This window comes from Rousettus aegyptiacus, unplaced genomic scaffold (assembly GCF_014176215.1).
Source record: "Rousettus aegyptiacus isolate mRouAeg1 unplaced genomic scaffold, mRouAeg1.p scaffold_m13_p_1, whole genome shotgun sequence".
Classification (NCBI taxonomy): Eukaryota; Metazoa; Chordata; class Mammalia; order Chiroptera; family Pteropodidae; genus Rousettus; species Rousettus aegyptiacus.
The window spans coordinates 1,800,000-1,826,724 of record NW_023416284.1 but is presented as its reverse complement, the minus strand read 5'-3'; the positions used below and the strand labels follow the sequence as shown (position 1 = coordinate 1,826,724).

At 67.8% G+C, this 26,725-nt stretch overlaps 3 protein-coding genes across 3 annotated transcripts in view; 1 reads left to right on the top strand and 2 right to left on the bottom strand.

The window, feature by feature from the left end:
• Positions 1–204: 204 nt before the first annotated feature.
• CCDC27 (coiled-coil domain containing 27) lies at positions 205–17,034 on the bottom strand. The gene is made up of 12 exons (XM_016144358.2): positions 16,970–17,034; positions 10,915–11,086; positions 10,369–10,504; positions 9,281–9,391; positions 8,554–8,711; positions 6,248–6,409; positions 4,730–5,066; positions 4,439–4,569; positions 2,294–2,371; positions 1,796–2,008; positions 1,175–1,279; positions 205–719 (listed from the first exon to the last, which is right to left on the bottom strand). Exons 1-12 carry the CDS (start codon positions 17,032–17,034, stop codon positions 591–593), a joined length of 1,797 nt encoding a protein of 598 aa, XP_015999844.2. The 3' UTR covers positions 205–590.
• A 665-nt stretch (positions 17,035–17,699) lies between these two features.
• LOC118604040 (basic salivary proline-rich protein 2-like) lies at positions 17,700–19,561 on the top strand. Its single transcript, XM_036223836.1, has 3 exons — positions 17,700–17,872; positions 18,487–18,785; positions 18,906–19,561. The coding sequence occupies exons 1-3, from the start codon at positions 17,700–17,702 to the stop codon at positions 19,559–19,561; spliced, it is 1,128 nt and encodes a 375-aa protein (XP_036079729.1).
• A 1,120-nt stretch (positions 19,562–20,681) lies between these two features.
• The window catches only part of TP73 (tumor protein p73), a 43,826-nt gene continuing 37,782 nt past the window's right edge, over positions 20,682–26,725 (bottom strand). Inside the window, exons 7-14 of the mRNA XM_036227942.1 lie at positions 26,138–26,247; positions 25,784–25,926; positions 25,400–25,488; positions 24,618–24,739; positions 24,004–24,140; positions 23,683–23,821; positions 23,089–23,182; positions 20,682–21,723 (exon numbers count right to left, since the gene is read on the bottom strand). Coding sequence (XP_036083835.1) covers positions 21,382–21,723; positions 23,089–23,182; positions 23,683–23,821; positions 24,004–24,140; positions 24,618–24,739; positions 25,400–25,488; positions 25,784–25,926; positions 26,138–26,247 — 1,176 coding nt within the window. The 3' untranslated portion in view covers positions 20,682–21,381. The remainder of the gene's footprint in view (positions 21,724–23,088; positions 23,183–23,682; positions 23,822–24,003; positions 24,141–24,617; positions 24,740–25,399; positions 25,489–25,783; positions 25,927–26,137; positions 26,248–26,725) is intronic.

The window sequence follows — 26,725 nt, the reverse complement described above, 5'->3', positions numbered from 1 at the left end:
CCGCCCTCGGCGACAGGTGCTGCGCAGAGGGCGGGCGGTTGGCAGGTGTGGGCGGAGCCTCCTGCATTCCACACGTGCCTGCGATGGGCCTGCCACAGACGACCGTGAGCATCACAGGCAACGTGCCTGCCCTCCTGGAATTCTGTCCCCGGAGCGGTGGTAGGGACAGCGGTCCCATCCTACCCACCACCCTGCCCACCATCTCCCAAAGGAGCCGCGCCAGCAAGGCCAAGCCCCAGGCAGGGAGTGCACGCATCAGGGGCCCCTCAGAGGCGTGTGCAGCCGCGGATGACCTGTGTGGGGTGGGAACTGAATGCGGTAGACCGGCCTCCTACACCTGAGACCGCAGGAGGGGACCTCCCTCAGTGTGGGGTTCCCCAGGAAGGAGCCACGGGTGCTGGGTCATGCTCGGACCCCAGAGTGAATTTTGAAATGGGAGGCGGGGGCTGTCGATATAGCCCAAGCTCCCCACGTGAGTCCTGGGGGAGAAAAAGATGAGACCATGGCCAACGACGGGTTTAATTCTGAGTCAGTGCACAGACGGGACCCCCGGCCGCTTCCGGCTGGGTCCCCGGGTGCGCGGGCCGGGACTACTTGGAGGCGGTCGCCTTCTTGGGTTTGCTGGCGGAGGACGAGATCTCCGACTGCTGCAGGGGGGGCACTTTGACGCCTTTCTGCTTCAGCTGGTTGTAGTAGTCAGTCCTCTCCGAGATGATTCTCTGGAAGAGGCACGGGCGCCGCCTGGGCTGGGACACCACCCCGCCCCCTCCGGGAGGCGGCAGCAGCAGCAGCACCCCGCGTGCGGGGAGGAGCCCCACCTGGCCGTCCAGACTGAGCGGGTAAACACCCCAGTCTGTGGCGTTGGCCGGTGTCTGTGCTGAACGCCCGCCCGCCGTGGCCGATCCAGGCACAGAACCCGGGCAGGGCAGCTCAGCCCTCAGGCCAGGACTGAATCCACTCATGCAGTCCTGAGACGCAGAGACCGCCAGGCCTCGGGTGTGTCCGTCCTGTCCCTTTGTCCCGCACCAGGAGGCTGTTCCACCCCCTCCCTGAGGCTCCCTGGCCCGTTGCTGCTGTCAGGCGTGGACGGAGGACAGCCTTCTTCCTGGCTCCTGGATACCCCCCTCTCCCCCGCATCACTGGGGACCGGGAGGCATCTCTGTGCCGCAAATACCTGCAAGGCGTCCAGGATGTCATTGTCGGAGATCTCGGTGGCCAAGGACTTAGTCCCTAAGGTGCTGAAGGTGGCCTGGATGATCTTGTTCCTTAGTCTTTCAAGCTGCAAGCAGAGAAGGCGCCGTGGCCACCCTGCGCCAGGCAGGCGGGTGCCCCGCGCCCCACCGCCGTCCTGCAGGTGGGGCCATGCTCACGCCCCACAGCTTTGGGAACCAGGCGCCGAGATCAGCCTGGCCCGCCTGCGCCCTAGACCCTGGCAGATCGAAACCCAGGCCCGGGGCGGCCTGACCCCGAAGACTTGCCGCCCCACCACCTTCCGTCGGTTGAAAAAGCAGAACACACGTGGTTGAGAACAGCAAAAACCGGCAATAAAGTGCCAAACCACCGCCAGGCCGCCCTCCCCCCCCAGGAGAGCTTCGGACACCGTGTCCTGACCCCGGGAAGGCTCTCCCTCGCCCAGCGGGAGGGCCTGCCTGCTCCAGCAGCCTTCAGCCCTCGCAAGACTGTTGGGCGCCCCGCCCCGTGCTCAGTCAGGCGAGGGCCCCGGGGCTCTGGGTCGCCCACTGCTGCCCCCGCCGCTGCTGCCGGGCTGGCCCCTCAGGGCAGGAGCCGAGCGTACCCTGGACTGGGCGCTCTCCAGGGCCACGCGAGCCTGCTGCTCAGCCTGCTGGACCGTCTCCGTCTTGCTATGCGCCTCCTCCTGCAGCTGCTGCTGCCTCTGCAGGAGCTTCTGGCTCTGGCTCAGCTGTACCTGCAGCTGGCTGACCTTGGCATCGAACTCTGAGATGGTATGCTCCCGCTTGGCAAGTTCCTGCTCCAGCTCCCACACTTGCTGGGGGAGAACCGGGGAGGACCGCGGAGTGGCCCACCTGGCCCAAACTGAAGACACCTGTCCCCACCCTTCCTTCCCCCAAAGACGGCCGACTCCAGGTTCCTCGAGTCAGATCTGGACCCAGCAGTGGTGCGGCGCCTCTGTGTTGTGCATTTGCCCTTCCGAGTTTGTCCAGTGGGGTGCTGCCTAAGGAACGTGGGCCCTGACTCAGCCGCGAAGGGGTTGCCAGCTCCCTCGCTCCTGGCCGCTGCATCGGGCCGGCCAGCCGGCCACACCCGCGGTCACCTGTCGGAGGATGAGGTTGTCCTTCTCAGTGAGTCCCGCCATCTCCTGCTGCTTCTTGTCTTCTCGGATGTTGGAGAACTGAAAGGCAGACGAGGGGCGACTCAGGGGACCCCACGGCGGCGAGATCGCAGCTGGGACGCCCGCGTCTAACGTCTCCCTTCCCGAACGTCAGGCGGGGCCGCAGCGGGACTTGCGGCGAGGACGGGAGAAGGGGAGCGAGAGTGCGGACAACGCGGGTGGAGAGCAGATTCGAGGACGCGGGACCCCGAGAGGACCACAGGGGAAGCCGGAAACAAGCCCAGTCTGCACTTTCCAGTCGCTAAAAGTCTCAGAAACTGGCGGTGCCGGTCGTGTGGGTGAGGCGGCTGAGAGGAGGCGGCCTGGTGTCAGGAACAGCCACAGACTCGTCCGGACCTTGAGGTGCCCAGTGCCCGCCCCTTCCTCCCGCCCCCGCCCCCCGCACGAGACCTCGCCAGGCTCCGGATGTGGGGCGCGGGTGCCAGCGGTGCAGGCCGCAGCCTCCTTCCCCACTGGGCGAAGCGCGCACTTCTCAGGCAAGAAATCTTTCCGGTTTCCCAGATCCCAACGAATCTACCAAACCAAGAGGAAAGACCTAAAAGTGCTCCTTTTGAACGCTCGATAGAAAGGCCCGCGCACACCGCCGAGCCGTGACGCACAGACCGTCGCCGTGTGCTCTGACGTTGGCGCCAAGGCCTCACGTGGATGACAGACCAGAACATACAAAAGCAACTCGTGGGAGGGAGAAACGGTGCGGAAGTTAAAAACCACGACGCTCGTGAACACGCTCATCACGGTAAGAGAAGATACCACCGTCGAGAAAAGAGAAAGGGGCATTCGGAGAACGAGAGAGGGACCTCGGGCACTGTAAACGTTATAACAAAATCAGAACTCAGAGGGAGGGCCGGCCCAGACAACCCAGGAGCCACCCCAGAGGGGAACGAAAAGGCGAGGTAAGGAAAGGGGACCAGACGGGAGGGCCGCCGGCCCCGCGCTGGGGTGCTGGGGGAAGGTTCGGGGGAAAGAGGAGGAAATCAAAGACAGTGCCCACAAAGAAAAGGTCCCGCGTGAACAGACTCGGGTTTCCAGTGGGCTCCTGAGTGCCCGGGACAGTGAAGAGAGACCCTCCATCAGGCACAACTCCGCAAAGTTTCGGGACACCTGGGACGAAGACAGGACCCTGCGACTTTGCGGAGAGGAAGCCGCCGCCACCAAGAACTGTGCTGTCTGGAAGCACAAAGACCAGGGCGACTTGGGGCTCCCCGCCAGCAAGCCCAGAAGGCGGGAGACGCGAGCCAAGCCTTCGCGCCGCCGAGGGAACACGCCTTCCAAACCGGGATGAACCGGACTCCGTGCCCGCGGGGCAGAGACCTTTGCAGCCGTGTGGCGTGGCCTCAACTGTGCCTCCGCTCACCTTCCCTCAGAAGACAGCTGGAGGATGCGCTCCAGAGAGAATAGGGCAGTAGCGCAAGAAAGAGAAAGCTGTGGGAGACGCGGTGCATGAATCTTGGTGCTGGTTCGCGAGCTCGTGTTTCGGGGCGGCGCCCGTGCTACCCACGGCTGCCCTCGCCGCGCGGACGCAGCGTCAGCTCGGACTGGTGTTGGGACGGGGCGGGGAGGACGGAGGGAGCTCAGACGAGGAAAATCCGGGCCGGGCGTGGGGAGTGCTGCCTGGAGACAGGGAGAGCGATTCCTGAATCATCAGCGAGAGGAGCTGGCAGGTCGCCGAGGGGGCGGGGTGCCCGGGAAGGGCAGGGTGGGGTGTTCCTGCTGCGCATGACAAGCCTGCGGGGCTGTCTGGTTCTTTAAGCTCCGTGGGTAAAAAAAAAAAAAAAAAAAAGCTTGTGTGGAATAAAAACTAAACACGCTTAACGAGGAGTGGGCTCTGGGGAGCAGCCAGCTCCTGAAGCGTGGGTGGGCTCTGGCCCGGGGACTCAGGGGCCAGGAGGTGCCTGAGAAGTGGCCAGGAGCCAAGGGTGATGTCTCAGGCCAGAGGGCGGCTGGGGGCGTGGCCTGGGAGGGTCTCGCTGCTCTGCCTTCAGCTTCTCCATCCGTGGGATGGAAACCGGGCGACCAGAGCTGCCGGGCGGGGGTGCGGGGATGGGGGGCGGGCGAGGCCACCGCCACCTTGTCCGTCATGGCCTGCAGCTGCTGCTTCCGCTCCCGCAGCTCCGTCTGCAGCAGCTCGTTCTCCATGCTGACCTTCTGCAGCTGTGACTCCTGGAAGTCCACTTGTCGTTGTAAAGACAGGATGGCTCCTGAGTGAGCGGCGGGAAGGGGGAGGGGCGAGAACCGGGCCGGCGATGAAGGCGGGGCCGGGGCCAGGACCAGCGACCCCCCTCGCTCGCTCACGCGGCTCCCGGCTCGGACCAGCCCCGGGCGGGCCGTGGCCCGGCCTCGGCATCTCCGGTGCCCTACCTGTCGCCAGGGAGTATCTGGTCCTGGTGCTCTCGAGCTCCGCCTGGAAGTCCTGGATCACCTGCTCGTACTCCTCCAGCTGGGCCATCAGCTCCTCCTCAAACGCCTCGTCCAGGGAGCAGGCCCTCCGGCTGCTGTCCTGGTCCCCCTGCTCCTCCTCCTCCTCCAGATCTTGCTCCAGCTGCTCCCCGTCCCCCTCCCCCGGCACCGCCGCCTGTCCGCCAGCCCTGCCCTGCGCCCCGTCTTCCGCGGGCCTCTCGTCCTCCCTGGCCAGGCCTTCTTCCTCCTCGCCGCCCGCCTCCACGTCCCGGCCTCTGTCCGCCGCGGCACACTCCTCCTGCATGCGGGAGAAGGGAGGGGCGTCAGGCAGGGCTTGTGGGCGCCCCCAGGGGAGCACAGGGGGCAAGGAGCACTCTGGGTGCTGCACCACCCACCCCCCCGCCCAGATGAGGGAGCCTCGGTCTCAGGGGCTGCAGGCGACCAGCACCCCAGGGCGTGGGGCTGGAGCTGCTCTCCGCCCTCACCTGCGCCCCTCCAGGGAGGCAGGGCCGCGCCCGGGGGAGGGCCGCTGGTCAGGGCTGCGTGCGGGACCTCGCCGCCCCTCGGTCCACAGCTGGCCAGTCTGCACCTGCCTCCAGCGCTGTGCCACCCCCCCATCCCAGCAGGAGGCCTTCGGGGGCTCAGCCTCCCGTGTAGCCGTGACGCCGACTCGGGAGGTGGCTCCCACGAGACGCCTGCCGCCTGAGCCGCGGGGCTCCACGGTGCTCCCCCAGCCCCCCCAGGCGATGCGCTACCCAGATCTGCCCTCCTGGGAGGAGGACGGCAGCCTCTCCATGTCAGGACCCGCAGACGGCAGCCGGCAGCCGCCATCTGGAAGGGCGGAGAGACCAGCCTCAGACACGCCCACCCGCGCTCTGGCCTCTGCAGCCGCGCAGTCTGCATAGTGCTCCGAGCCTCCAAGGTGCCTGCGGCCCCCGCCCGCCGGTCAGCCCACCTCCGTGTCTGGGCGGTTTTCTTTGGAGGTGTCCAGGGCACTCGGCCGTGTTCCAAAGCCCCCCACCCAGCTCATGTGTGCTCCCGCCGTAAAATTGGGCTGTAGTCTCAGGTATGGAAAAAAATTCAGATCTTAGAAAGACCAGGTGACTGCTCCTCGGGGCCACACGGAGCTGCGCCTGGGCCCCACCTGGACCCACCTCGTCCAGTCCCCTTCCCAGGCCTGGGGAGGGCGGCAGCCCCAAGCCCGGTTTATAGGCAGGGACACAGACGCCCGCAGTCCAAACAGGTCAGGCTCATGCCAGCCACGGGCCGGGAATCGGGGGCCTCCACCTGCAGGCGGCCTCCGTCCTCCAGGGTGCCGGGGAGCTGGCCCTCATGGGTAGGGAGACGGAGTCCCAAGAGAGCCATGACCTGGCCCGGGAGGCGTTGTCAGGGTGCCCGAGGGTCCCCGGGGGTTCGGATGCGCCGGAAGCGGAGCCCGCCGCTCGCTGGGACCGCCGGGGGACCCGGCGCTGCGCTCACCTTGGCGGCCAGGCCTTTGCTTTTGAGGAGGAACTGCAGCCGCTTCCGCAGGGCCTCCTTCTCCTCCTGCAGCGCCAGGATCTCCTCGTCCTTCTTCTGAACCTGGGCCTCCAGCTCGGACAGGCGCCGGACTTCCTCCCCCAGCGTGGACAGGCAGTGGTCCTGGACAGAGCACGGCGGCCTGTGCCACACAGCCACGGATGCTCTCCCCGCCCGGCCACCCGCAGGGCGGCAGCTCCAGGTCCAGGAAGAACCGACCGCGGTCCTGGGACCCGAAGCCCCGAGCCCACCGTGTCCACTGCCTCACCGCAGCGACACCGCGCCGTAGCAAGGTCCAAACCCTGGCCCAGGGCCTTCCCCGCAGCCCGCCCTGCGGCCTGGCTCCTGGCCAGCCCCCCAACTGTGACCGAGGACACCAGTCTTCCGTGCGGCCCACACCTACCCAGCAACTCCCCCAAGTGCCACCCCGGGCCCCCGGCCTCCCATTCTCCAAATCGCCAGGCCCTTAGTTCTTCAAAATGGAAGACAGCATCAGAGGATTTTTTGTTTTTTTCGGGTAAAGGCAAAGTGAACGTGTCTGCCTCAGCAGATCTGGACTTAGAGAAATACTAAAGGGAGATGCTCCACACAGAACTCTGCAGGGAAAGGTAACTAGAAAGTCCCCAAATGTTTGGAAATTAAGTGATAGGCTTCCGCATAGCCCGCGCGTCGAAGAAGTGATCACAAAGGAAGTTAGAAAATGTTTTAAGCTGAACAATAATGAACGTTTGGGCACAGCGATGTTACGTGCCGCTAAAGCGGCGATTAAGGAACAATTTATAGCCTTAAAAATGCGTCTACCACGGGAAACAATGGAAAAGCCAGGATCTAAGCATCCGTCTCTTGAATTCCGAGAAAGAACCACAAATGAAACTTAGAGGATGCAGAGCGAAGGAAATGACAGAGAGAAGGGCTACGGGGAGGCGACTTCACGTTCGGGTCTCCGAAGGGCGTGTGGGAATCGTTCGTGCCGTTGGGTTAAAGAGAAGAATAGTCACGCAGACACCACGACTTGACTTGGGCCGCGGCGGCTTAGCCGCATGTAAGTGTCCCGAACAAGACAGTGATCCCCGGGGGCAGACGCTGGTCCCAGCCACGGCCGCCGGGTCTCTGCCACCCCCCGGTGGCGGTCACGCCTCCGGGGAGACGCCCCTGCCCACGACGACCACGGACGGGCAGAGACGAGCTCCCCCGGGGGCAGCCGAGGCGGCAGCCATCCCCCGCCCGGGCCGTGCACGCACAGGCGCTGAGAGCTCCGTTCCCGCTGGCCAAATTCGTGACAGCATCCCGGGCAACATCCTCTTACACGCCTGCACGCGACTCCGCCTGAGGGCGTCCTTGGGCGAGTTCCCCGACGTGGCATCGCTTGGTCAAAGGATATCAACACTCGTCAGACCGTGAGATCGATCGTGAAATGCAGAGGTCGTGTCTGGACCTAAACGTGAAACGAGCGCTCGCGGACCCCGCCAGGGGGGCCCTGTCCCCCCGCCCCCACCGTGCACCCACCAACCGCCCAACGCTAGTCATTTCCGTAATCGTCATTGAAGCTTCACCAGCCTGGAAACCAGAACTCTCCTGCAGCTTTGGCTGGGCCGTGACAAGTGCACAGACACACCTCGCTTCCCAGAGCCGGACGAGGGGGGCGGGCGTGGGGCGCAGGGGTCTGGATACCTTAAAAGGAACTGAATGTGTTATTTTAAAATCCATCTGCGTAGAAACCTCCAGGCACGGATGGCCTCGATGACGAATTCTTCAGAACTTACCAAACAAATCCCTGATCTTATGCAGACTGAACAGAAAGAGGGGAGACTCGTCCCAGCCTTTTTTGGTTACGAGGCCAAATGGCTCCGGCGCCAAAATCGCGCGAGGGGAGGACGAGTCGGGCGCGTCGTGGGCCAGGCTCCCCCGCGAGCGCGGGTGGAGTCGGCGTCTGGCGGGCCTTGGCGTGCGAGCTGCGTGTCCGCTGTTTTGCAGAACACGTTCTACCAAGTGCAGCGCCCGGGTCAGTCGGGAGGCGTGCGAAGGCCGAAGGTCACGACACACGCCGGCCTGGCCGACACGTCGCTGAGGCGCACAGCGCCACCCTCTGGACGGCGACAGACAGGGCCCCAGGCTCGGCAAAGCACCCGTTTCACAGACGCCGCAGGAGGGGCCCGGGGGTCGGCGCGGCCCACGACTGGGGACCTGGGACCCGCGTGCCCCGCCACCGGATTCCGGAACCAGAGCCCAGAGCCCGCGGGGCCGCCGGGGCCCGCGCCCTGCGGTACCTTCTCGTGGATGACGGAGATGTACCACGGAACCCGCTTTCTCAGGCGGCTCTGCGCCAGGACCGGGCTGCTGGCGACCGGGCTCCACGTCTGGAGCTCGCTCTTCTCCCGCAGGTACTGGAACTCGCAGGCGCTCTTGCTGAAGGGGAGGAGGTGCTCTGCGGAGGGGCGCGGGCGGTCAGGCCCCGCCTGGGCTCCGGGTGGCGGCTTCCACGCTACGGCCACCCCTCGGGACCCGCGTCAGGGACCCTTCGCTGCCCAGCTGGGCTCCTCTGCAGCTCCCAGTCCAGCCGCTGCTGCCCGCCCTGTCCCGGGCCCCGCGTGTGCTGGGGAGATGGAGGGAGGCGTCAAGCACCCTGCGGGATGCCCAGAGCCTGGGAGTCAGGACGAGGGGGTCAGCCCCGTGCACTCATGGCCCCAGACACATTCCAGAGGTCTCCTCGCATTCAGGCAAAGGGGACACCTGGGTGTGGCTGCATCTTGGATAAGCGAAAGTGAATGCATTTGTCAGGACAGGGCACATCGGTCTCTCCACTCCAGGGGGACGCACCCCAGGGCCCCCCCCACCCCATGTAAGGGACATGGGGCCAGGCAGGCGGGCCGGGGAGGGGCGTTGCATGGAGCAGGAGCCCTAGGGAGAGCGGGGGTCCGGCCGCCCGCAGGCACAGACGCTCGGGGCTTGGGGGCCAAGGAGAGGACCCCTGTGCCCGGCACGGCCTGCGCTCACCGTCCGCCTGCACATCTGAGCCCTTCTGGCCGGAGGGCACGTCCTCGGTCATCTTCCAGGCCTCGGAGCCAGCGCACACGTCCCGGGGCAGAGTGACCTCCATGGCCGAGCCTGCGGGAGGTGACGGACGCCGGCTCATGGCTGCGGAGGACACGCCCTCCCAGCCCTCCGAGGCCGGCGCTGTCATTCCGACCTTTCGCCGTGGGACTGCGCCCTGGGACTCCACCGAGCCACCCCAGCACGGCTACAACTCCTGCCCGCTGCTGGGGCGTCCACTGGACTCTGACCGGCCAGCTCAATCTCCGCAAACATGCGAGCCCTCCCCGGGGCTGGGGGTGGACCCGCGTTCCCATCTGTAAAAAGGGCTCCTCCTCAAAGGGTCACAGACGCCCTTCCACGGTGTCGCAAGCCACACCGATGGCGGGGCCCTCTGAGCGTTATGGGGGCACAGACTCCGTGTGGTCCCTCAGCCCTCCCCACAGAGCTGGGTCCTGAGGCGCTGGCCGCTCCCCAAGGCTTGGCCCTGTGACAGGACAGGCTGGAGCCTGGACGGTGGGTGGGGTCCTGGCTGAGACCCAGCGACGGGGCTGCTGGCCACAGGCCGTGGCATCGTCAGGACAGCACCACGTGTGGGGAAACGGGGCCGGCCGAGGTCCGGAAGCCGGGGTCTGGGTGACCCCTGGCCTGACCGATGCGCGCCCGGTCACCGCTGATGGCTCCACCGCCCTCTCTGAGCCGCATGTCTGAGGGGTCCACGGCACAGTGGCTAAGCCTCCGTTCAATGTCGGCGCCTAACGAGCTACTTTTGGCCACATGGACTTCTTGCCAGAAGCTTCCGGAATCTTCTACCTTCTCCCTCTCCCTCATCCCCAACCCTGCTGAATCTCTGGTGCGTGAACGTAGAAAAGCCAGGAGGCGGGGAGAGGGTTACCAACAGCCAAAGCGGCAGGCGGCCCCCCCCGGCCCCCCCCGGCCCCAGGCAGGCGACAGTCCCGGAGGATTGGAAGCAGCAGGGGCCACCCCGCAGGCGGACGGTGCCAGGAGGGTCCAGCCCGGGACGGGGGGGGGGCCTCCCTGGCGGGTCTCACCGTAATGCGACATGGACGTGGCTCGCGTGCAGAACTGGGGGCAGTCGGGTCTCTGGAGAAACATCTTTCGCAGCGACTCCACTTCCAACATGAAGCTCGTGTCCTCCGGGCTGGAGTCCTGCCTCGAGTCACTCTGCTGGAGTGGGAAAAGGGACCCCTGGGTGGCGGGGCCCTGGCACGTGTGCCGACCGCAAGCTTGCCGAGGACGGGCACGGGGACCCTGCTCCAGCAGCTGCAGGCGCCGCCCACTCAGGACGCCCGTGGGGCGGAGGGGGGGCCCCTCCGGCTCCCTCCACGCAGGACAGACCACGAGCCTGACCAGCCAAGACCCCGTCTAACTCCCCCCCCCGCCCCCCCGCTTTGCTCCTTGTCGAGCCGCCCCCACGGCAGGCTCGGGCAACCCATCGTCCCTCTGCTCCTTGCTCCCCCGGGGATCTACCTATCGCGATGTCACCAAGACTAATTTGGGGCTCCCTGGGCTGGCCACCCCGAGGCCTTCCTCCAGGTGGAGAAGCGGGTTGCCTCCCAGGCCCCTCGCGCCCGTACCAGCCGCCGGTAGAACCAGCCAGCGGCGTGAGCCGACTCGCGGAGCACGCTCTGTGTCCCGCCGAGTCTGCACTCCGGGGCCTGGCGGTCCCGGTCGGCCACGGCCCGCAGGGCCTGCAGGCCCTTCTCCATCAGGCTGGCGGGGGGACTTGCGCCGGGCTTCGGGCGCCGGCTGGTCCCCAGATACAGCATCAGGAGGCGGGGACAAGGGACCGAGGTTCGACCCAGCGGCGGCCAGGTGACTTCTGCACAGGGCGTCGGGGGAGGGCAGCCTGGACCCCACGGCGGCGCGGAGGGGGCAGACCGGCCTCCGAAGCGCCAGGTCCCGTGGGCTCCTGGGAGCCCTGTGTGGCATCACAGACGTCTCCATGGAAACGGAGCAGGGCGTTCGTCTTGATTTCCACGGGGCGGGGGACGCAGAAGCTGCACCCCTGGGTCCCGGGAGCTGCAGGCGGAGACGCGGCCGGAGGCCTCGGCGGCCGAGTCCTGTTCTCCGCTGTTTCCTCAGCGGTGTTTTTGCCGATTGAAAACCCGGCCCCGGGTCGGTGGCTGCGACGTGAAGATGAGACGCCCTTGGTTAAAATCCGCAATCCGGAAGCGCTTCCTAACCCCTGAGGTTGTCGCTTTCTTAAAAAACAGAGTGGGGCGGGGGCGAGGGTGGAGAGGGAGGCGCCTGTCCGCGGCCTCGCCAGAGCCGCTCCGCCCCAGACTCGGGGCCCGGCCGGGACGGGAAGCAGAGCTGGTGTGAACCCGCCCAGGCCGCCTCCCGGACGCGCTCTGTGCGGCCCATGGACGCGCGGTGTCCGGGACCGGCCCGTGGGGACGGGCCCTGCTGGCGGCGGCCGGGGCCGGGGGCCGGAGGGGCGGGAGCGGCGGCCCAGCAGGCGCGCTGTCGCCTTCCCGCGCCGTGGGAATGTTCTGGAACTGGATCGACTGCGGGCAGCACAGTAGCGTGACCATGCTGCGTGCCACCGAGCACGCGCTTTAAAACGGTGACGTCTGTCTCAGCTAAAAGGAAACTGTGGTCCGAGCCCCACGCCCTTTCGGCCCATCCTGCAGGGCACCCGGCCCCTGAGGCGGGGAGCACAGCCAGGTTTTCCGAGGAGACGGCCGGGCCGCCCCACGTCCACCCGTGGGGCCTCCGAGCTCGCCCCGCTCGCCGGCGGGTCGGGGCCGGCTCGGGGCTTCAGAGGGACTTGGAGCGTCGGGCCTGAGGCCTCCGGCCTGTTCCAGGGCCGCACGCCCCTGGCGGCCTCCTGTCCGGCCCAGCGAAGGGTCCTTTCCGGGCGCAAAGCTCCCGGGTGTCCTCCCGCGGTTCACGGACGGTGCGCCCCGCCGTCTCGACTTCCGCCCTCGGCTGTGCACGTGGGTCTAACCGGCAAGGGCCCTGGGTCAGAGGCTGCAGGGCGCGTGAGCGCACGTGAGCGAGGGGGGACCCTGCACGGATTTCAGTGTCGCCCCGCGGCATCGGAGAGGGAAACAGCACTTGGGCATCCTGAACCCTGAAACGGATGTGGGCGACTCCGCACTCGTCGCCACATGAGGCCGCAGCGATGCCCCCTTTGGGGGTCCAGCGTCTTCTTTCCTAATCGCTTCCTCGCCTCCTCCTGCATCTCTGTGCCGCCTGCGCCCCAAGTCTGTCTGCCGAGCCGGGCGCCCCTGAGTCGCCCCAAGGCCAGTCGGCGCCGCGCCGTGTTTCACAGGCGGCAGCCAGGCGGGGGCGGCGGAAGGGTCCGGACTTTTCTCCGTTTGCCGAGAGGGCCACTGAGACCTTTCGGCTGCGGCGGTCGAATCCTGTCACCCCCTTTGATCGGGTGAGTGCGGCTTTCTGCGTACGGGGCTCCGTCGCACACGTAAGGTGGCCGTGGCCGCCTCACGAATCTGCCCTCGCCTTAATGAAAGGCCTTTGACAACGTGTCTAGATGGCGCCGTTTTCCACCCACCCATTTTCGGCCTCTGCGCGTCTTTACGTTTAATCCGCATCTCTCGCAGGCGGCGTGGGTCCGCTGACCCGTGCCGATTACCTCTTCGAACCGGATCGTTCGCTAACATTCACTGTGATTATTGACGTGGTTCGCTGTGGGTTTGCGCTTTCTTTCTTTCCTCTCTGTCCATATATTTCTTGTTCTCTCCCTCCCTTTCCTTATTATTTTTTTTTTGGGGGGGGTGGGTGGGTTGTCAAATAGTTTATAGAATTTCGTTCTGATTGACCCATCGGACTTTTGGGTTTACCCCTTCGCACCCGTTTTTTAGCTTTCGCCGTCTACCTCCCGAACTTGTCACCACGCCGCAGAGTCGATACTGCGCCACTTCGTGTAAAATGCAGAAATACCGTGACCAGCTGGGTCCTTGCCATCCTCCCGCCATGTTCTAGCTGTCACGAGGACCACGCGAGTACCACGCACCTGCGGTAGGTCTCACAGGACAATGCCGTACACTTTGCTTTTAACAGTCTTTCAGAGAGAGGGAGAGGAGAAGTCGTCTTTGCTCTCACACACACACACTTCCCTTCAGCCCGGAAACGTCATCGAGCATTTCTCGTGGCGCAGGACAAGGGACATCGAATCCTCCGAGGTCCCCTACGCCTAGACATGCCTCCTGCTGACATTGCAGGGGGAGGGGTGGAACCCGCGGTTCGCGTTTAACGTGCGTGGGCAGCAGCTTAGCGTCCTTGTCTTCCTGTTTTCCTTCACGGCGGAAAACAATCATCCCGGCGACATCCTCCTCCCTTCTGCAGGCTCCTCGCGGTCCGGCTGTCGGCTCATCAGCTGGGCTTCCCTGCCTCGCAGCACGCGGCCGGCTCCGAGGACAACCTGGTTCAATATTGAGCCGATTCGCGGAGTTCTCATACCTCTCTTCTAGGTCAAGGTCACCCTGTGAGATGGCTTTCCATAGAACCCCCCTTTCTTCCGCAGCCGCGCCCCATGAAGTCGCCCTAACGCAGGGAGGAGGCGGGGGAGCTAAAGTGTTAACTCAGGCCACATTCGGAGATGGCGACGTGCTGGTCGGGGCTGCGGCCAGGCCGGCGGCGGGGGGCACCTGCGGAACAAGGGGACGTTTCTGCCGCGGTGGCTGGCAGCCCGTTCCCCGCACTGCGACGGGGAAGCCGCGTCTCTCAGCGGCTGCCCCACGCGAAGTAAAATCACTCACTGTCTGTGGCCGGAGCCGCGAGAGCCTAGGGCTCGGGGCGGGGAGCTGCCGGGAGGCCGTCCGCCCCACGCAGTCCTCCCTTTCCACGCCGCGTCGCTGTCCGTCCACGTCGAAGGGCGTGGGCGAGCAAAGCCTTTAGGCCGTAGGAGCTGGAGCGGGTCGTGCGAACTGGCCCCCCCCGCACCCCAACGCGGGGCTTTGGGCCTCGTCCTGGGTCTTTGCCTTTGCGTTCTCCAGTCTTTTCTTTCATACACTTTCCTCTTGGCCGAATTCTCCCTCGGCTCTCCCCCAAGGACCCTCCTCTCTCGGCGCGGGGCTCGGTCTCCCCATCTCGGGGACCCTCCTCTCTCGGCGCGGGGCTTGGTCTCCCCGTCTCGGGGGATTCGCCCCGTTCTGCATCCGCCTCGTGTTCAAAATCTAGAAATGGGGCCGGAGCACCACTGGGCAGCTGCCGACTCGACGTCCGTTTCTCCCTCTAAACGGGACCCCGGCTCTCTGCCCGGCAGGCGCGAGTCCAGCCAGGATGGCATGTCCAGCCGCGCGGAAGGTCCCGGGGCTGCTCCTGACGCGGGGAGGGGCCGCCTGGGTTCACGCCGTGATCTTTTCATCTTCCGTTTTTCCATCCTTAAAGCGATGTACAGAGTTCCAGATCATGAGGTGACCTTGAGGAGAGAGATGATTTGACCAAGAGAAGCCGAGAAGAGATGCACAGCCCAGAAGTGAACCCCGTGTGGGCGGGAGTGGGGGTGGGAAGGCCTTTTCTTGCTGGCTGAAGGAAATGCATACTACACTCCTTTCCAAGAAAATTTTATTAAAAAATTAATGAAGTTGTCAGGCCATTTTTCCAGCCGAGTATGAAAGTGCTAAACGAGCTTATTGCAGGTTTGAAATTGTGACATTTTAATGAGAAGTGGCACTTGTTGTACTGGCCTGGACCCTGAGAAATCATCCTCACCCGGTCCTGAGGGAGCTGTCTCTCGGGGCGTCGGCGGACCCCGTGGGGAGCATGCCCCGCCTCGCCCAACCGCGTCTGGAGTGGAGACCCCTTGGAGGCCCCGTCGGCCGCCCCGGGACCCCTCAGCGAGGACACTGCTGTCTCCGTGCACCCCGGGGGCCTAGTGGCCCCCACAATGGGCCGGGAAAAGCTGACTTGACATGATTATGCAGTCGAGCGCATGGACTTGCAGGGGAGCAGCACCCGATGGAGCACAGCGACTCGGGGGACACGTCTGTGGGGGAGACGCCCTTCTGGCAGGCGCACGGGCTCCCGGCGAGGGCGAGGGCACCGCACCCCGGAGCACCCGTCCCCGGCCTGTGCGCAGGAGCCTGTCCGCGGAACCCGCAGGGCTCGGCGTTCCGGGGCCGGCTGGTCCCTCTCAGCACGGTGTCCTCCCGGGCCACCCGTGACGGGCGTGTCGGAGAACCTCCTCGCTGTCCAGGCCGAGCCGCGCCCCGTCGTGTGGCCGGTCCGCACCTGCGCACCTGTCCACGCGTCAGGGACGCTCGGCTTGCTTCCACTTTTGGGGACCGACCCTGCCGTGGACGCGGGTGTCTTCCAGACTCGATCTGCGCGTCGTCCGGAGGTCGCTGTGGGAAGCGGGAGCCACGTGGGCGTTTTAAGTGCGCAGAGTGGTCATTGGAAGGACTAGAGGCGGCGGCTCCAGGCGCGGTGACCTCAGAACTCGCCTCTGCCTCCTCGGCTACCCGCTGACCCCGTGTGGCTAAGCCCGGGGTCCTCGGTCATCAGAGCTCGGCGAGGTGGCCCCTCGCTGCTCCCTGGAGGGACGCTGCTGGAGCATGCCTAGCTGGCTCCCCCGTCTTTCTGGACCCGGCGTGCCTCACCTCCCCGTCCCCAGGTCTCCCTGCCGAGGGGGAGCAGCCCACCCGAGTCCCGGGTGACCCCCCAGGCCCCGCCTTCCCCTCGGCCAGGCCCGCTGACCGCCCGTGTCCCGCCGGCCTCCGGAGCCCTGCTGGGCGTCTCCACACGGGTGGCGGGTGCGCATCGTGCCCGAGGCTGAACCCCCCCCCCCGCCCCCGGCAGACGCCTCCATCCCTCCGGCCACCCCTCTCGTCCCCTCGGCTCCCCGGCTGGTCTGCACCCGCCGCGGGCAGCTCACCGGCACTCCCGTCGGCCCCTGCTCGGAGGCGACCCGCCGCCCCTGCCCTGCTGCCCGCACCCCCTCCGGTCCTGGCCGGCCTGTCACCTCAGCCTCGCCCTGGCTCCCCTCGGCCGCCTCCCCGCTCAGTGGCCACGAAAGTCGGGTCAGGTCCCTCCGTGCTCCGAACGCCCCAGGGGCCTCACCACCCCACCAGGTGCGACCCGAGTGACCAGTCCCTTGGCCAGCGACAGCTCCCTTCCCTCTCTCGCCTTTCTGTCTGCCGTGACGTGGTTCACCCGGCTTTTAAGGAAACTGCTGATGCTTTTGGGGGGTGTCAAGTTTTGCAATTTGCCTCAGTTAACTTCTGTAGCATCTAAAATGTCTTCCCGCCCAGACGCGGCCTCCCCAGAAGACGCGGGCGCGGTGCGATCGGCGTGAACTTTCCAGGGGGGCTCGTGTTGGCTTGGCCGGCAGCCAGCAGTGACAGCGAGCCGCGTGCACAGACTGGAGGTGACGTCCCCGTCCTCCGCCCCGGCCAGCGCGATCGCGACAGACGCGGAGTTTCATTCCGACAGGGGCGCAGCGGCCCCCGGCGGCCGCGCACATGGGCGAGCGTGCGAGACGAGCAAGCCAGCGGCGCCGTGAGCGGCTGTGAGCAGCGGGCGCTCCGCGAACACCTGCTGAGTTCTTAAGGACTGGCTTCGGCCGTTTCTGGCGAGAGCCCCGGTTCCCAGCCCGATGGCTGCGGGTCGGTCTTCGGTCCCAGCGCCGCTGCCGGGCACGTCCTCCGAAGGCGGCGTCCTTACGCGCGCACCTCACAGACGCCCGCGGTCACAGCGCGCCACACACGGGACCTGGCGAACAGCGCCATGTCCCCCCCGTTACACGTTGCCACACAGACCGTCCGCTCCCAGCCATCGCCCTTTCAAGGTGGTCTGACACCCCCCGGCTGCATGGTTCTTGGGGCTCCCTCCGTCTGGACAGTCTGAACCGCCCCCCGACCCCTCTGGCCAGGGCCCTGCCCTCTCACTGGACCCCCAGACCCAGGCCAGGAGCTACCGGGAGGCGCACTGGGAGCTCCTGAGACTCTTCTCAGGACCCCCCGAGCTGGGCCGCCTTCTAGGGAGGATGCGGGGGCCTCACGGAGCCCCTGTCCCGTGAGGGGCCCGGCCGTGGGTGGGCCGCTTTTGAAGGGGAAGCCGCGTTCCGCGTGCATCAGAGGTGTGTCTGAGCGTCGTCTGCATGGGGTCTTCGGGTCCGCTGGGTGGCCCCCCAGGGTTAGGTGATGCTCGTCGTTGCCTGAAGTCACGTGAGAAAGGTCTTCAGCTCTGACGTGCGTGAAGCGATGGGGATCCCCGCGTGCCCGGGGGGCGAGGAACTGTGACCTGAGTGGCGTGGGGAAGGAGGCCGGGGCGGGGGCGACCGGACCAGCCTGGGCCGGTGGCCTCGCCTCAGCCCCACCGGAGGGGTTGTCTTTGGCTCTCGGGGGCCTCGGAGTTTGCCCTGAATCTGTCCAGACCCACACTGTGTCCAGGGATGGAACCTCCCGCAGTGTCCCAGGAGCAGCTGCTCGGGGCCCTTCGAGTGACCGCAGTGGCTGGAGCCAGTCAGCTGTGGATCTGCGACAGGAACCAGTTAGGTCTCGGTGGTCAAGACGGCAGCACCGTGAACCCCGAGAGGCCCGAGCCCGGGCCCCTGCCTGAGAGCGGGTGGCCCAGCCACACGCGCCCGGCACCGAGAGGCGTGACGGTCTCTTCGCCTGGGACCAGGATGGCTCGCGGCCGGAGCGACGGGCTCGCGTGAGCACGCGGCAGAGACAGGATCGCGGCTTGGTGATGCCCCTGGGCCTGGTGAGTGAGGGGCGCCCTCGGGGGTTCTTGGGGGAGCGCGGGGCAGAACCGGACCGGAACCTGCTCCGAGCGCCCGGCTCTGCAGGGGCGGCCGGCGCGGAGGCTGGTCGAGCACAGCGGGCCGCGTCGTGTGCAGGCCGCCGGGGTCGCCCAGCCTCCTGGGGGCGGTTACAACAGTACTTCAGAGCCCAGCCACTCCTGAAGGATCTGAATTTTTTGCACAATGATAGTATGTAATATCGTTCCTAAAAATTATGATAAAATACTGTACGTGATATTTAAAAACATTTTCTTCTCCCTGCTTGAACGTAGACCTTCTCCCTGGGGGTCAGTGGGGCGGAGCGGGGCCCTGTGGGGCGGGGCGGGTCCCCTCCTCCCGGGGACGTGGCAGGGGTGGCCTCCTCCCGCCTTTCTAGCAGAGAAGCAGGTGTTTGTGTGACTTGTTCTGAGGGACGAGTTTCACCACGCCCCAGATCCGTGCATGTGGGGACCTGGGCCCCTGACCAGCAAACCAAACCTGCACGAAATGACAGCTTCCCAGCAGCCCAGGCCTGGCGGCCGACCGGGGACCCCGTGACGGAGCAGCGGGGGGCGCCCCCGGGGCTGGCTGGCCGCCCGGGGTCTCGCCGCGACCTCCGGGCCGGTGTGGGCAGTGACGCGGGTCACCCTCAGTGCACCGAGGTCAGGCGCAGGCCCCTCAGCTCCCAGGCCACTGCGCAGGCCGCTCCCTCCCGCCCCTCAGCACCGGGACCCCCGCCTCCCGCCCCTGAAGGTGTGTCTTCCAGCTCGGCGGGACGCGTCGCACACCCGTGAGGACTGTGGCTCCTGTCACTGTTTCTTTTCTCGCCCTGACGAAGTTTCTGCGTGATCTCGTCACCGCCTGTCCCTCCAGGGCCCGTCCTCCACCAGCCAGAAGGGAGACGGGCCGGAGGACGCCGCCTCGCAGGGTCCGGGGAGCCCGAGTGCGGCCTGCGGGGCGGACCCCCACTCCACGCCGTGCCGAACCTGCGCCCGCCACGTCACCCTCCCCGGAGCACCAGCGGGGGCCCCGTGGCACGGGCCGCCGGGAACGTGCTCAGGAAGCAGCCACTCGAACCCCAAGGACCCAACCACGTGCCCGCCGGGTCTGTGCACCCCTGCGCTCCTGAGGTCGGGGAAGGGGCATGGCTGGGGGACTCCAGGGCGCGGCTGCTGCAGCAGGCGCCAGGCTCCGGCCAAGCTCCGCCACCAGCCAGGACCAGCCCCCCCCTCCCCCCACCCCCCGGCACCCCAGTCCCCTCGCCTGTGAAATGGCAGGGAGAGGCGCTCACCCTGGGGCCCTCCGAGGGCCAGACGAGGACATGTGGGCAGCACGGCCATGCCCTGTCCACAGTGGCCCGGGTCTGTGGCGGCGAATGCAGCCTTCGGCCGTGCCCTGTATTCTGGGGACACCGGGACTCCCAGGAGCCGAGCGCCTCTGGCGAGCCCGAGCCGGAGCCCGCCGGGACGGGCTGGGTCTCGCCCCAGGGCTCAGCTCTGGCCGTGGTCGGAGCCTCCAGGGCGCTCTGACCTCCAATGTGACCCCAGGAGCCCCTGGGGAGGGCGAGGGGGGTGCGCTGGCCCCGCACGGGCCCCGCGGCAGCACAGAGCACCACTGCTCGTGAACAAGCGGACCCGGGCCGCGCTTCTGCCCGTGCCCACGCCTTCCCGCGGCGAGGTCCTGGGGTGGTGGGTCTGGGGCCGAGGTGGCTTGTGGCTTTGTCCACTCCTGTCGGGACAGCTCCCAGCGGCCGGGGGGCTCTGAACCACTCGGCCACTGCCACCCCTCGCCCCTCCCCCCTCCGGCCTTCCGAAGAGCCTGGATGTCCAGTAACGACACGACGTGTTGACCCCACTGCCCCTCCAATGCGGGGGGCAGGGGGTGCTGCGACTTCTGAACAGATTCTGAGTGAGTCGGCTCTGAGGCCGCCCCCGACCCCACCCCAGCCTCCCAAACCGAGGGCGGCTCTGTGCTTTATGGCAACACGGACCACCCCAAAGGGGAATCAGGGCTGGGGCCACACCTCCCCCCCCCCGGGGGCCCCGCCCCCTGTGGTGAGAGGCGCGGCCAGGCCTGCAGGACCGAAACCAGGACCGTGAGGCGGGCTCCAGGCGGAGGGACGGGAGCACCTGGCGGCTGCCGGCTACGTCTCGGCTTCCCGCTCGTCAGGAGTGCCCGAGCCCCGCCGGCCTGAGTGAGGGGTTCGCGTCGTCCCCCACCGCCCCGTTCCCTGTGGCCTCGGCTCCTGCCCGGCAGACAGGCTGCAAGCGGCCCCATCCGGTGGGTGTGTGGAGCTGTCTCCAAGCCCACCGACCCCTTGGGTGCCTCACAAAGGGCCAGACCCCGCCCCCCGCCTCGGGCTGTCCCGTGGACCAGGCCCTCCCCGCGACCCTTTCTCCCGAGCTGCAAGGGCTGCAAGGAGGACAGAGGGGCCTTGTCCCGGGGGAGGGGGGCTTCCCCAGCCTGGCCCAGTGCCCTCCCCCGGCGCCCCCTGCTCTGGGCCATCTGGGAGCTCGGATGGACCCCCACCTGCCTCGGCCTGGTGCCCCTCGGCTGTCCCGGCCCCGCTGGCTGCCTTAGACCTGGGAATGTCAAGAATGAGCTAAAAGAAAAAGTAGGCTGACCCGCATGTAGAAAAGGGTATCATTTTATCAAATATTGACGATTTCCAGTAGTGGGGGTGGGGGCGAGCCTTCCACGCCTCTGCTGAGAGGGTCACGGGAGACAGGTGACTGCGGCCAGCGGTGTTGGCACGGGCTTCGGCTGGTGGCCGCTGGCGAGAGGCTTCCTGGGCCCCAGGGAGGGACCAGGCCCTCAGCACCCTCCGCCCCGTCTCCTCCATGTCCAGCGAAGGTCGAGTTTTCGTTTGGGGCAGGAAGTGCAAGGTCACTGTAGCGGGTCTGCACCAGCGGTCAAGTGTGCGAGGACAGACTGACCGTCAGGACCCGGCCTTGGACAGGGGCAGTCTGGCGCATTTACTTGAAAACAAACGTCTTTCAGACAGTCAGAGCGGCTGGCTGCTCCGTGGACCCCAGGACCAGGCGGAACGCTGTCCCGCGGCCGTCACAGCGGCCGGCCCTCCACCCGGCAGGAGCGGGCCAGGCAGCCGCGGGGTCCCGAAGGGGGACGCAGGGAGGCCAGTCCCACGGTCTGCGGCCTCTGCCCCCCGGGCTTGGCCTTTCCGCGGGCACAGCCCGAGGTCCTGCCGCCCAGGGCAGTTTCTGACAGAAAGGCAGAGACGACGCCAGGCTGCTCGGGGCTCCAGGCCGCAGCCGTCCGGCTCTGCGGGCCCTGCGCGGGGCCGGTGGCCCGGCTGTCGGGCGCCCGGGCTGCCTGCGCCCCGCGCGCCTCAGTTGGCCTCGCCCTCCGTGAACTCCTCCTTGATGGCCTGCCGCCGGGACTTGCAGTCCGGGAGGTCGAAGCCGAAGTCCGCCCAGTCGTCGGGCGCCGCGCCGCCCGCGCCCGGGCCGGCGCGGTTGGGGATGGTGATGGTGTGGCGCACGCGGAAGTGCACGGCCTCCATGACGCGCTGGCGCTGCAGCTCGCCCGCGCCCCCGATGGAGATGGTGGCCGCGTTGCTGCCGGAGCGCAGGAGCTGCTGCGCGCCGCAGTCGTGGCTCTGCTTCAGGTCCTGCAGGCCGCGCCAGATGGCCACGCGGTACTGCTCCGGGATCTTCAGCGCGCCGAGGTCCTGCGGGAGCGAGCGGAGCGCGCATGCGCGCCTTGGAGGCGGGGCCGGGGGCTCCGCCCTGGCGCCCCGCTGCCCCCGCAGGGGACCCCCCCCCCCATGCGGAGGGCCACAGCTGGTCCTGGAACTTGGCAGTGCCGGGGCCTCAGAGCGGCTCGGAGGGGCCTAGGAGGGCAGCAGTGCTGGAGCCGCCCTGTCCGAGGGTCTGGCCACACCCCGCCTTCTTGGGGCCGGGCAGAGGCGGCCAGCGTGCGAAGTGACCCGTGTGTGTGCGCGCGCATTCGTGTGCACGCACGTGTGTGCATGTGCACGCGTGTGTGAGTGTGCACATGTTTATTGATGAGGTCACGCCTGGGCTGTGTGGGTCCTGGGACCTCGTCACAGCCAGAGTGACAGGTGGAGCCTCGCAATACCTGCTCCCCTAGGACCACCCGCCTCCCAGCCTCCCAGCCTGCCGTTCCTCTGCCCCTTGAGCCCAGAGCTGATCCCAGTGATCCTGTCTGACACGCCCCTAACACACCAGGCACACGCCACAACCCAGCGAGCGGCGTGCGGCGCTGAGAGGGCCCAGCAGCGGGGCACCAGGGACGTCAGGCCTGGCGGGGCCGCCCGCTGAGCGAACAGCCCTGGTTCTGAGAACGGCCCGGGGCTCTGGGCTGGGGGCCAGCCCAGGCGGCTGGGGAGCAGGGGCTGTGGAGGGCTCCGGGCCACTGCGCTGGAGCCCCCGGGACCCGGGCCACAGCTGTGTCTCCCGGGCCCTCGGCCTGCGCGTCCCGTGGCTCACAGCGCATGTGGCCCCGGCCACCCTCACGCCAGTTCAGTGGCTTCACGGTTCGGGAGGAACTCCTTGGCCGGCATTCTCGTTTAACCGGGGGACACCGGCACCCAGGGTGCCGCCAGCCGCATGCACTGCAGACCCGGGGCCTTCCCTGTCCCGCACGTCCGCTTGGGGGCCGTGTTTCTCCCTGCGTAAATGGCCCTCTGGCCGTTGCCTTTTGCAGCGCTTTGTGCCTCGGCAGTAGCCTGTCCCCAGAAATTGAAGGCGGCCTGGACGCTGGGCGCCAGATCCAGGCATGAGAGAAGACTCTCAAGTCTACACGGCCTCTCCGGCCACCCGAGGCCTGGACACGTCCTGGCCAGCCCGCCGCCTGCACAGCTGGACTCGCCTGGGGGCCCGGCGGAGTCGGCGCGGAAGCCGGGGGTGTGGACGTGCAGTGGGCTCCGGGAGAAGCGTCGCCCAAACCTAGCAGCCGCCCCCCTGCAGACCCTGAGGACAGTAAACGGAGCCAGAAAGGCCGCCGCACGGGACAGGGCTGCGGGCGCGGCGGGGGCGGGGGGGCTGGGCGGGCTGGGGGGGCCGGGCCTCACCTCCATCGTCAGGTTCTGCAGGTGGTAGATGCTCTGGAGACCCTGGGAGGTGAAATACTCGATGCAGTTCGGACACCCCAGTCCCGTCAGAAAACTGCGGGGAGAACCCGTGACGTGAGGCCGCGTGGCCCGGCCGTGTGGGCGCCGCCTTCGGGGGGACGAGGCCCGGCCACCCCGCCCGCCACGGCGCCGCAGACGCGCTCACCCGGGGCACGGCCTCCGAGGAACCCCTGGCTTTGGGGGCCCCCCAACCCCTGGTGGACGCTGAAGCCGTGTGGCCCGGCCGTGTGGGCGCCGCCTTCGGGGGGACGAGGCCCGGCCACCCCGCCCGCCACGGCGCCGCAGACGTGCTCACCCGGGGCACGGCCTCCGAGGAACCCTGGCTTTGGGGGCCCCCCAACCCCTGGTGGACGCCCACCCCCAACGTTCTGTCTGCCTCCGTCAGCTCCCCCGATGGCAGAGCCACCGAGGCGCAGGGACTGTCCCGCGACATGCGGAGACGCCCCGGGCTGCGGCCAGTCGACCGGGAGCCACAAAGAGGCCGAGGCTAGTGGGCGAGCGTGTTGGTGGCAGGGCCCGGCAGCGACCACGTACCTGACGAGGCTGGGGTCGGCATGGTAAGGGGGAGGCGGGGTGCAGTGGGCCCCCGAGACCATGGGCTGGGCGCCGTGGCTGCCGCTCATCTCGCCGTTGGCTGGCAGGGAGTGGACGTGGTTGTTGAGTATCCCGGGGCCTGGCCAGAGGTGGGTGGGACTGTCAGAGGCAGGGCCCCCCCCCCCCAGGTCGGGTGAGACCGAGGGGGCCAGAGCTGCCCGAGGAGGCCGCCGCTGAGAGCCGCGCGCAAGGGCTCTGAGCTGGGCAGGCGTGCGCGGAGCCGGGCCTGCCCTTCGGGTCCCCGGGGCCTGAGCGACTCACCCATGGGCCCCAGGTTGGGCCCGGCCGCCGAGCCGTGCGCGGGAGGCTGGCCCACCAGCTGGCTGACGGAGGGCAGCCTGCTGACGCCCCCGTGGACCTTGTTCACGGGCCCGTAGGACGGAGGCTGCAGGGGGCTCCTGCTCAGAAGGGACAGCTCGTGTTGGTGACGGCGCAGGTGGCTTCTTGCCCATCGGGTCACCTGCCCGTAGCGCCCCTGCCACAGGGGGATGGAGACCCTGCGCCCACGCGGAGGTGTCCGAGAGTGCCGCCCTCCTCGGCCAGCCTCGCGGCCCAGGCGCGGCCACAGCTCGCCCTCAGCGGGACCCGGGCGATGGGGGTGGGGAGGGAAGCGGGGGAGGCTCTTGGCCGCAGTATTGGAGGGGTGGCACCGCCCCTCCTCGTCCTCCACTCAGTAGACACTTGGGGGCACCCCTTGGTGGAACAGAAAGGCAAAGTGATGGCCACGACCACTGAAGTCAAGGAAGGCTTCCTGGAGGAGGGGACAGCGGACAGAGCCTTGCTGCCCGTCCTGGAGGCCACCGCTCGTGGGGGCGGGGGGTGGGGGGGGCGGGGGGGGAGTCTGGCGCTGCCCCCCGGCCGAGGGCTGCACTCACGGCCTCTGCAGCAGCTGCTGCTGCTGCCGATAGGACTCCACCACCTGCTGCGGCACCAGCTCCATCAGCTCCAGACTCTCCTTGACCTTCATCAGGATCTCAAAGTTCTCCCGGCCCCGCACCTGAGCAGAGAGGCCGACCCTCTGCCCAGCTGCGTGCGGGCCTCCTCCCCTCCCCAGACCCCGAGTGGGAGCCTCAGGGGCCCCTGGACTTGCAGCTTTGAGGGTTCCCCGACACCCCACATGCTGGAAGTCTGTGCCCCTTCTTTCCTCCCCGGGAGCAGACAGGTGGGTCTCCCTGTGCACACAAACCACGCCCACCCTTCCCACAGAGCCTTCCCCCCCCTTCCTCCTCTGCACAAGTGGGGAGCTGCAGCGGGCAAGTCAACAAATCGGGGCTTCCGGAACCAGGGCCTCATTCTTAGCTCAGCAGTGGAAAAGCCGAGTGCACGGCGTGACTAGCCAGGGCGGTCACGTCATGTGACTGTCGCGCCGGCTTGGGCGACAGGGATGTGGCCCGCCAGACCCCAGAACATGGGGGTCCCTAAGCCCCCGCCCCGTGGGGATCCGCGCCTTCCCACACGCCAGGGCGGGCCCCGCCCGTGCCGGCGGTTGGCCCTGTCCGGCCTGGCTCTCGAGGACCTGGCTCCCCCTTCCAGGACCTGCCACCTGCAAAGCCTGGGGCCTCGGCTCTCGGGGTGCGGCAGGCCGCTCTCGCCCGCCCCTCGTGGCTCCGGGGTGCCCTCCCTGGCTGCCCGGGCTCCGTGGACACGGGCGACTCACGTGCATGTAGTACATGTCCTCGTCCCCATGCCGTCTCTTCTTCACGTTGGAGCCCAGGGCGGGGATGGCGGGCGGGCTCTGCTTGAAGGCTGGAAGGCCAGGCGGGGAAGCTTCGTGAGCGGTGGGGAGCAGGCGGGGCAACGCGGGTGCAGCCAGCAGGACTCAGGCCGCACCACGTGGCCGGCCTCCTCCCGCGGAGCAGAGACCCACTCGGAGGCGCAGACCCCAGACGCCGCCCATGCCGGGTGGAGCTGGACCGGGGGTGGCCCCATGGGGGGGTACGGGGTACAGGGCACCCAGCAGCCTTTCACTCAAGGCCCCGAGGCAGGTCCAGCTCCGGCCTGCAGGCGGCGGCGCTGCCCCTCCCGGGCTGGCCCCGCTCACCGCGCTTGCTGGCCACGCCGTTCTTGGCCGCGCTCTCGTTCAGGGCCTGCTGCTCCCGGAAGTGGTCCTCGTCGGCTTTGCGGTCTCGGCCAGGACAGGCGCAGATGCGACCCTCGAAGGATCGGCGGCCCAGCACCTGCCCGCTGTGGGCGGCACAGCCAGGGCCGTGAGCTTCGGGCCCCTCCCGCCCACCCGGGCTGCTCCGGGGTGCCCGGCCCTCCCAAGGCCCGGCCCCTGCTCCGGCAGCCCCTGGGGCCAGGGCGGGCCCCGCCTCCCGCAGGCCTCCTCCCCCAGCCCCCCCAGCCCCCCGCCCCCCAGCCCCCCGGCCCCCCCATCCCCGCGTGCCGCACTCACTCCCGGGTCTCCAGGGTGATGATGATGAGGATGGGCCGGCGGTTCATGCCCCCCACACAGCTGCTGTTGCACATGAAGTTGTACAGGATGGTGGTGAACTCCGTCCCCACCTACCCGAGGGGGGTGGGGTCAGCCTGCGGCCCTGGCCCATTAAGCCGGGGGCTCCTGGCCTTCGGGGCACCCACCCCTCACATCTGGTCCCGGCTCTCAGTCAGCTTGGGGTCTGGGCCATGCTCTGTGGTCCTCTGCCACCCGCCCACCTAACCATGCTCACAGTCCACTCGTCCGTCCGTCCATCCATCCACGCATCTGTCCACTGAGTGTCCAGAGCTGTGCTGGCCTTGGGTACCAAGCGAGCTCAAACCTGGCCTCTCGCCCGGGGGGCACGGAGCACTGTGGTCCGGTCGCCCTGACCGTCTCCCTTGACACAGGTCAGAGGGCCTGGCCTGGAGGCTGCATGTGCGTGTGCTGTGCACAGGTGCCCGTGGGCACAGGTGTGTGCGCACGCTGACTCTGTGGGCGGGGGGCGCACTGCTCTGCTCTGGTGGAGGGGGGACCAGCACCGTCCGCGTGGACCCCGGGCCCAGC

Bases quoted from the DNA above. Each gene is read 5' to 3' on its own strand.
- CCDC27 (XM_016144358.2), bottom strand. From the start codon at position 17,034: ATGGCGCTGTTCGCCAGGTCCCGTGTGTGGCGCGCTGTGACCGCGGGC. The intron at 9,392-10,368 runs GTGAGACCCGCC...CACCTCCCGCAG, and splicing joins CACGTCCATGTCGCATTACG to GCTCGGCCATGGAGGTCACT. The intron at 5,067-6,247 runs GTGAGCGCAGCG...TCCCGCATGCAG, and splicing joins GCAAAGGCCTGGCCGCCAAG to GAGGAGTGTGCCGCGGCGGA.
- LOC118604040 (XM_036223836.1), top strand. From the start codon at position 17,700: ATGGAACCTCCCGCAGTGTCCCAGGAGCAGCTGCTCGGGGCCCTTCGA. The intron at 17,873-18,486 runs GTGGCCCAGCCA...ACCACGCCCCAG, and splicing joins GGGCCCCTGCCTGAGAGCGG to ATCCGTGCATGTGGGGACCT. The intron at 18,786-18,905 runs GTGTGTCTTCCA...CTGTCCCTCCAG, and splicing joins CCCGCCTCCCGCCCCTGAAG to GGCCCGTCCTCCACCAGCCA.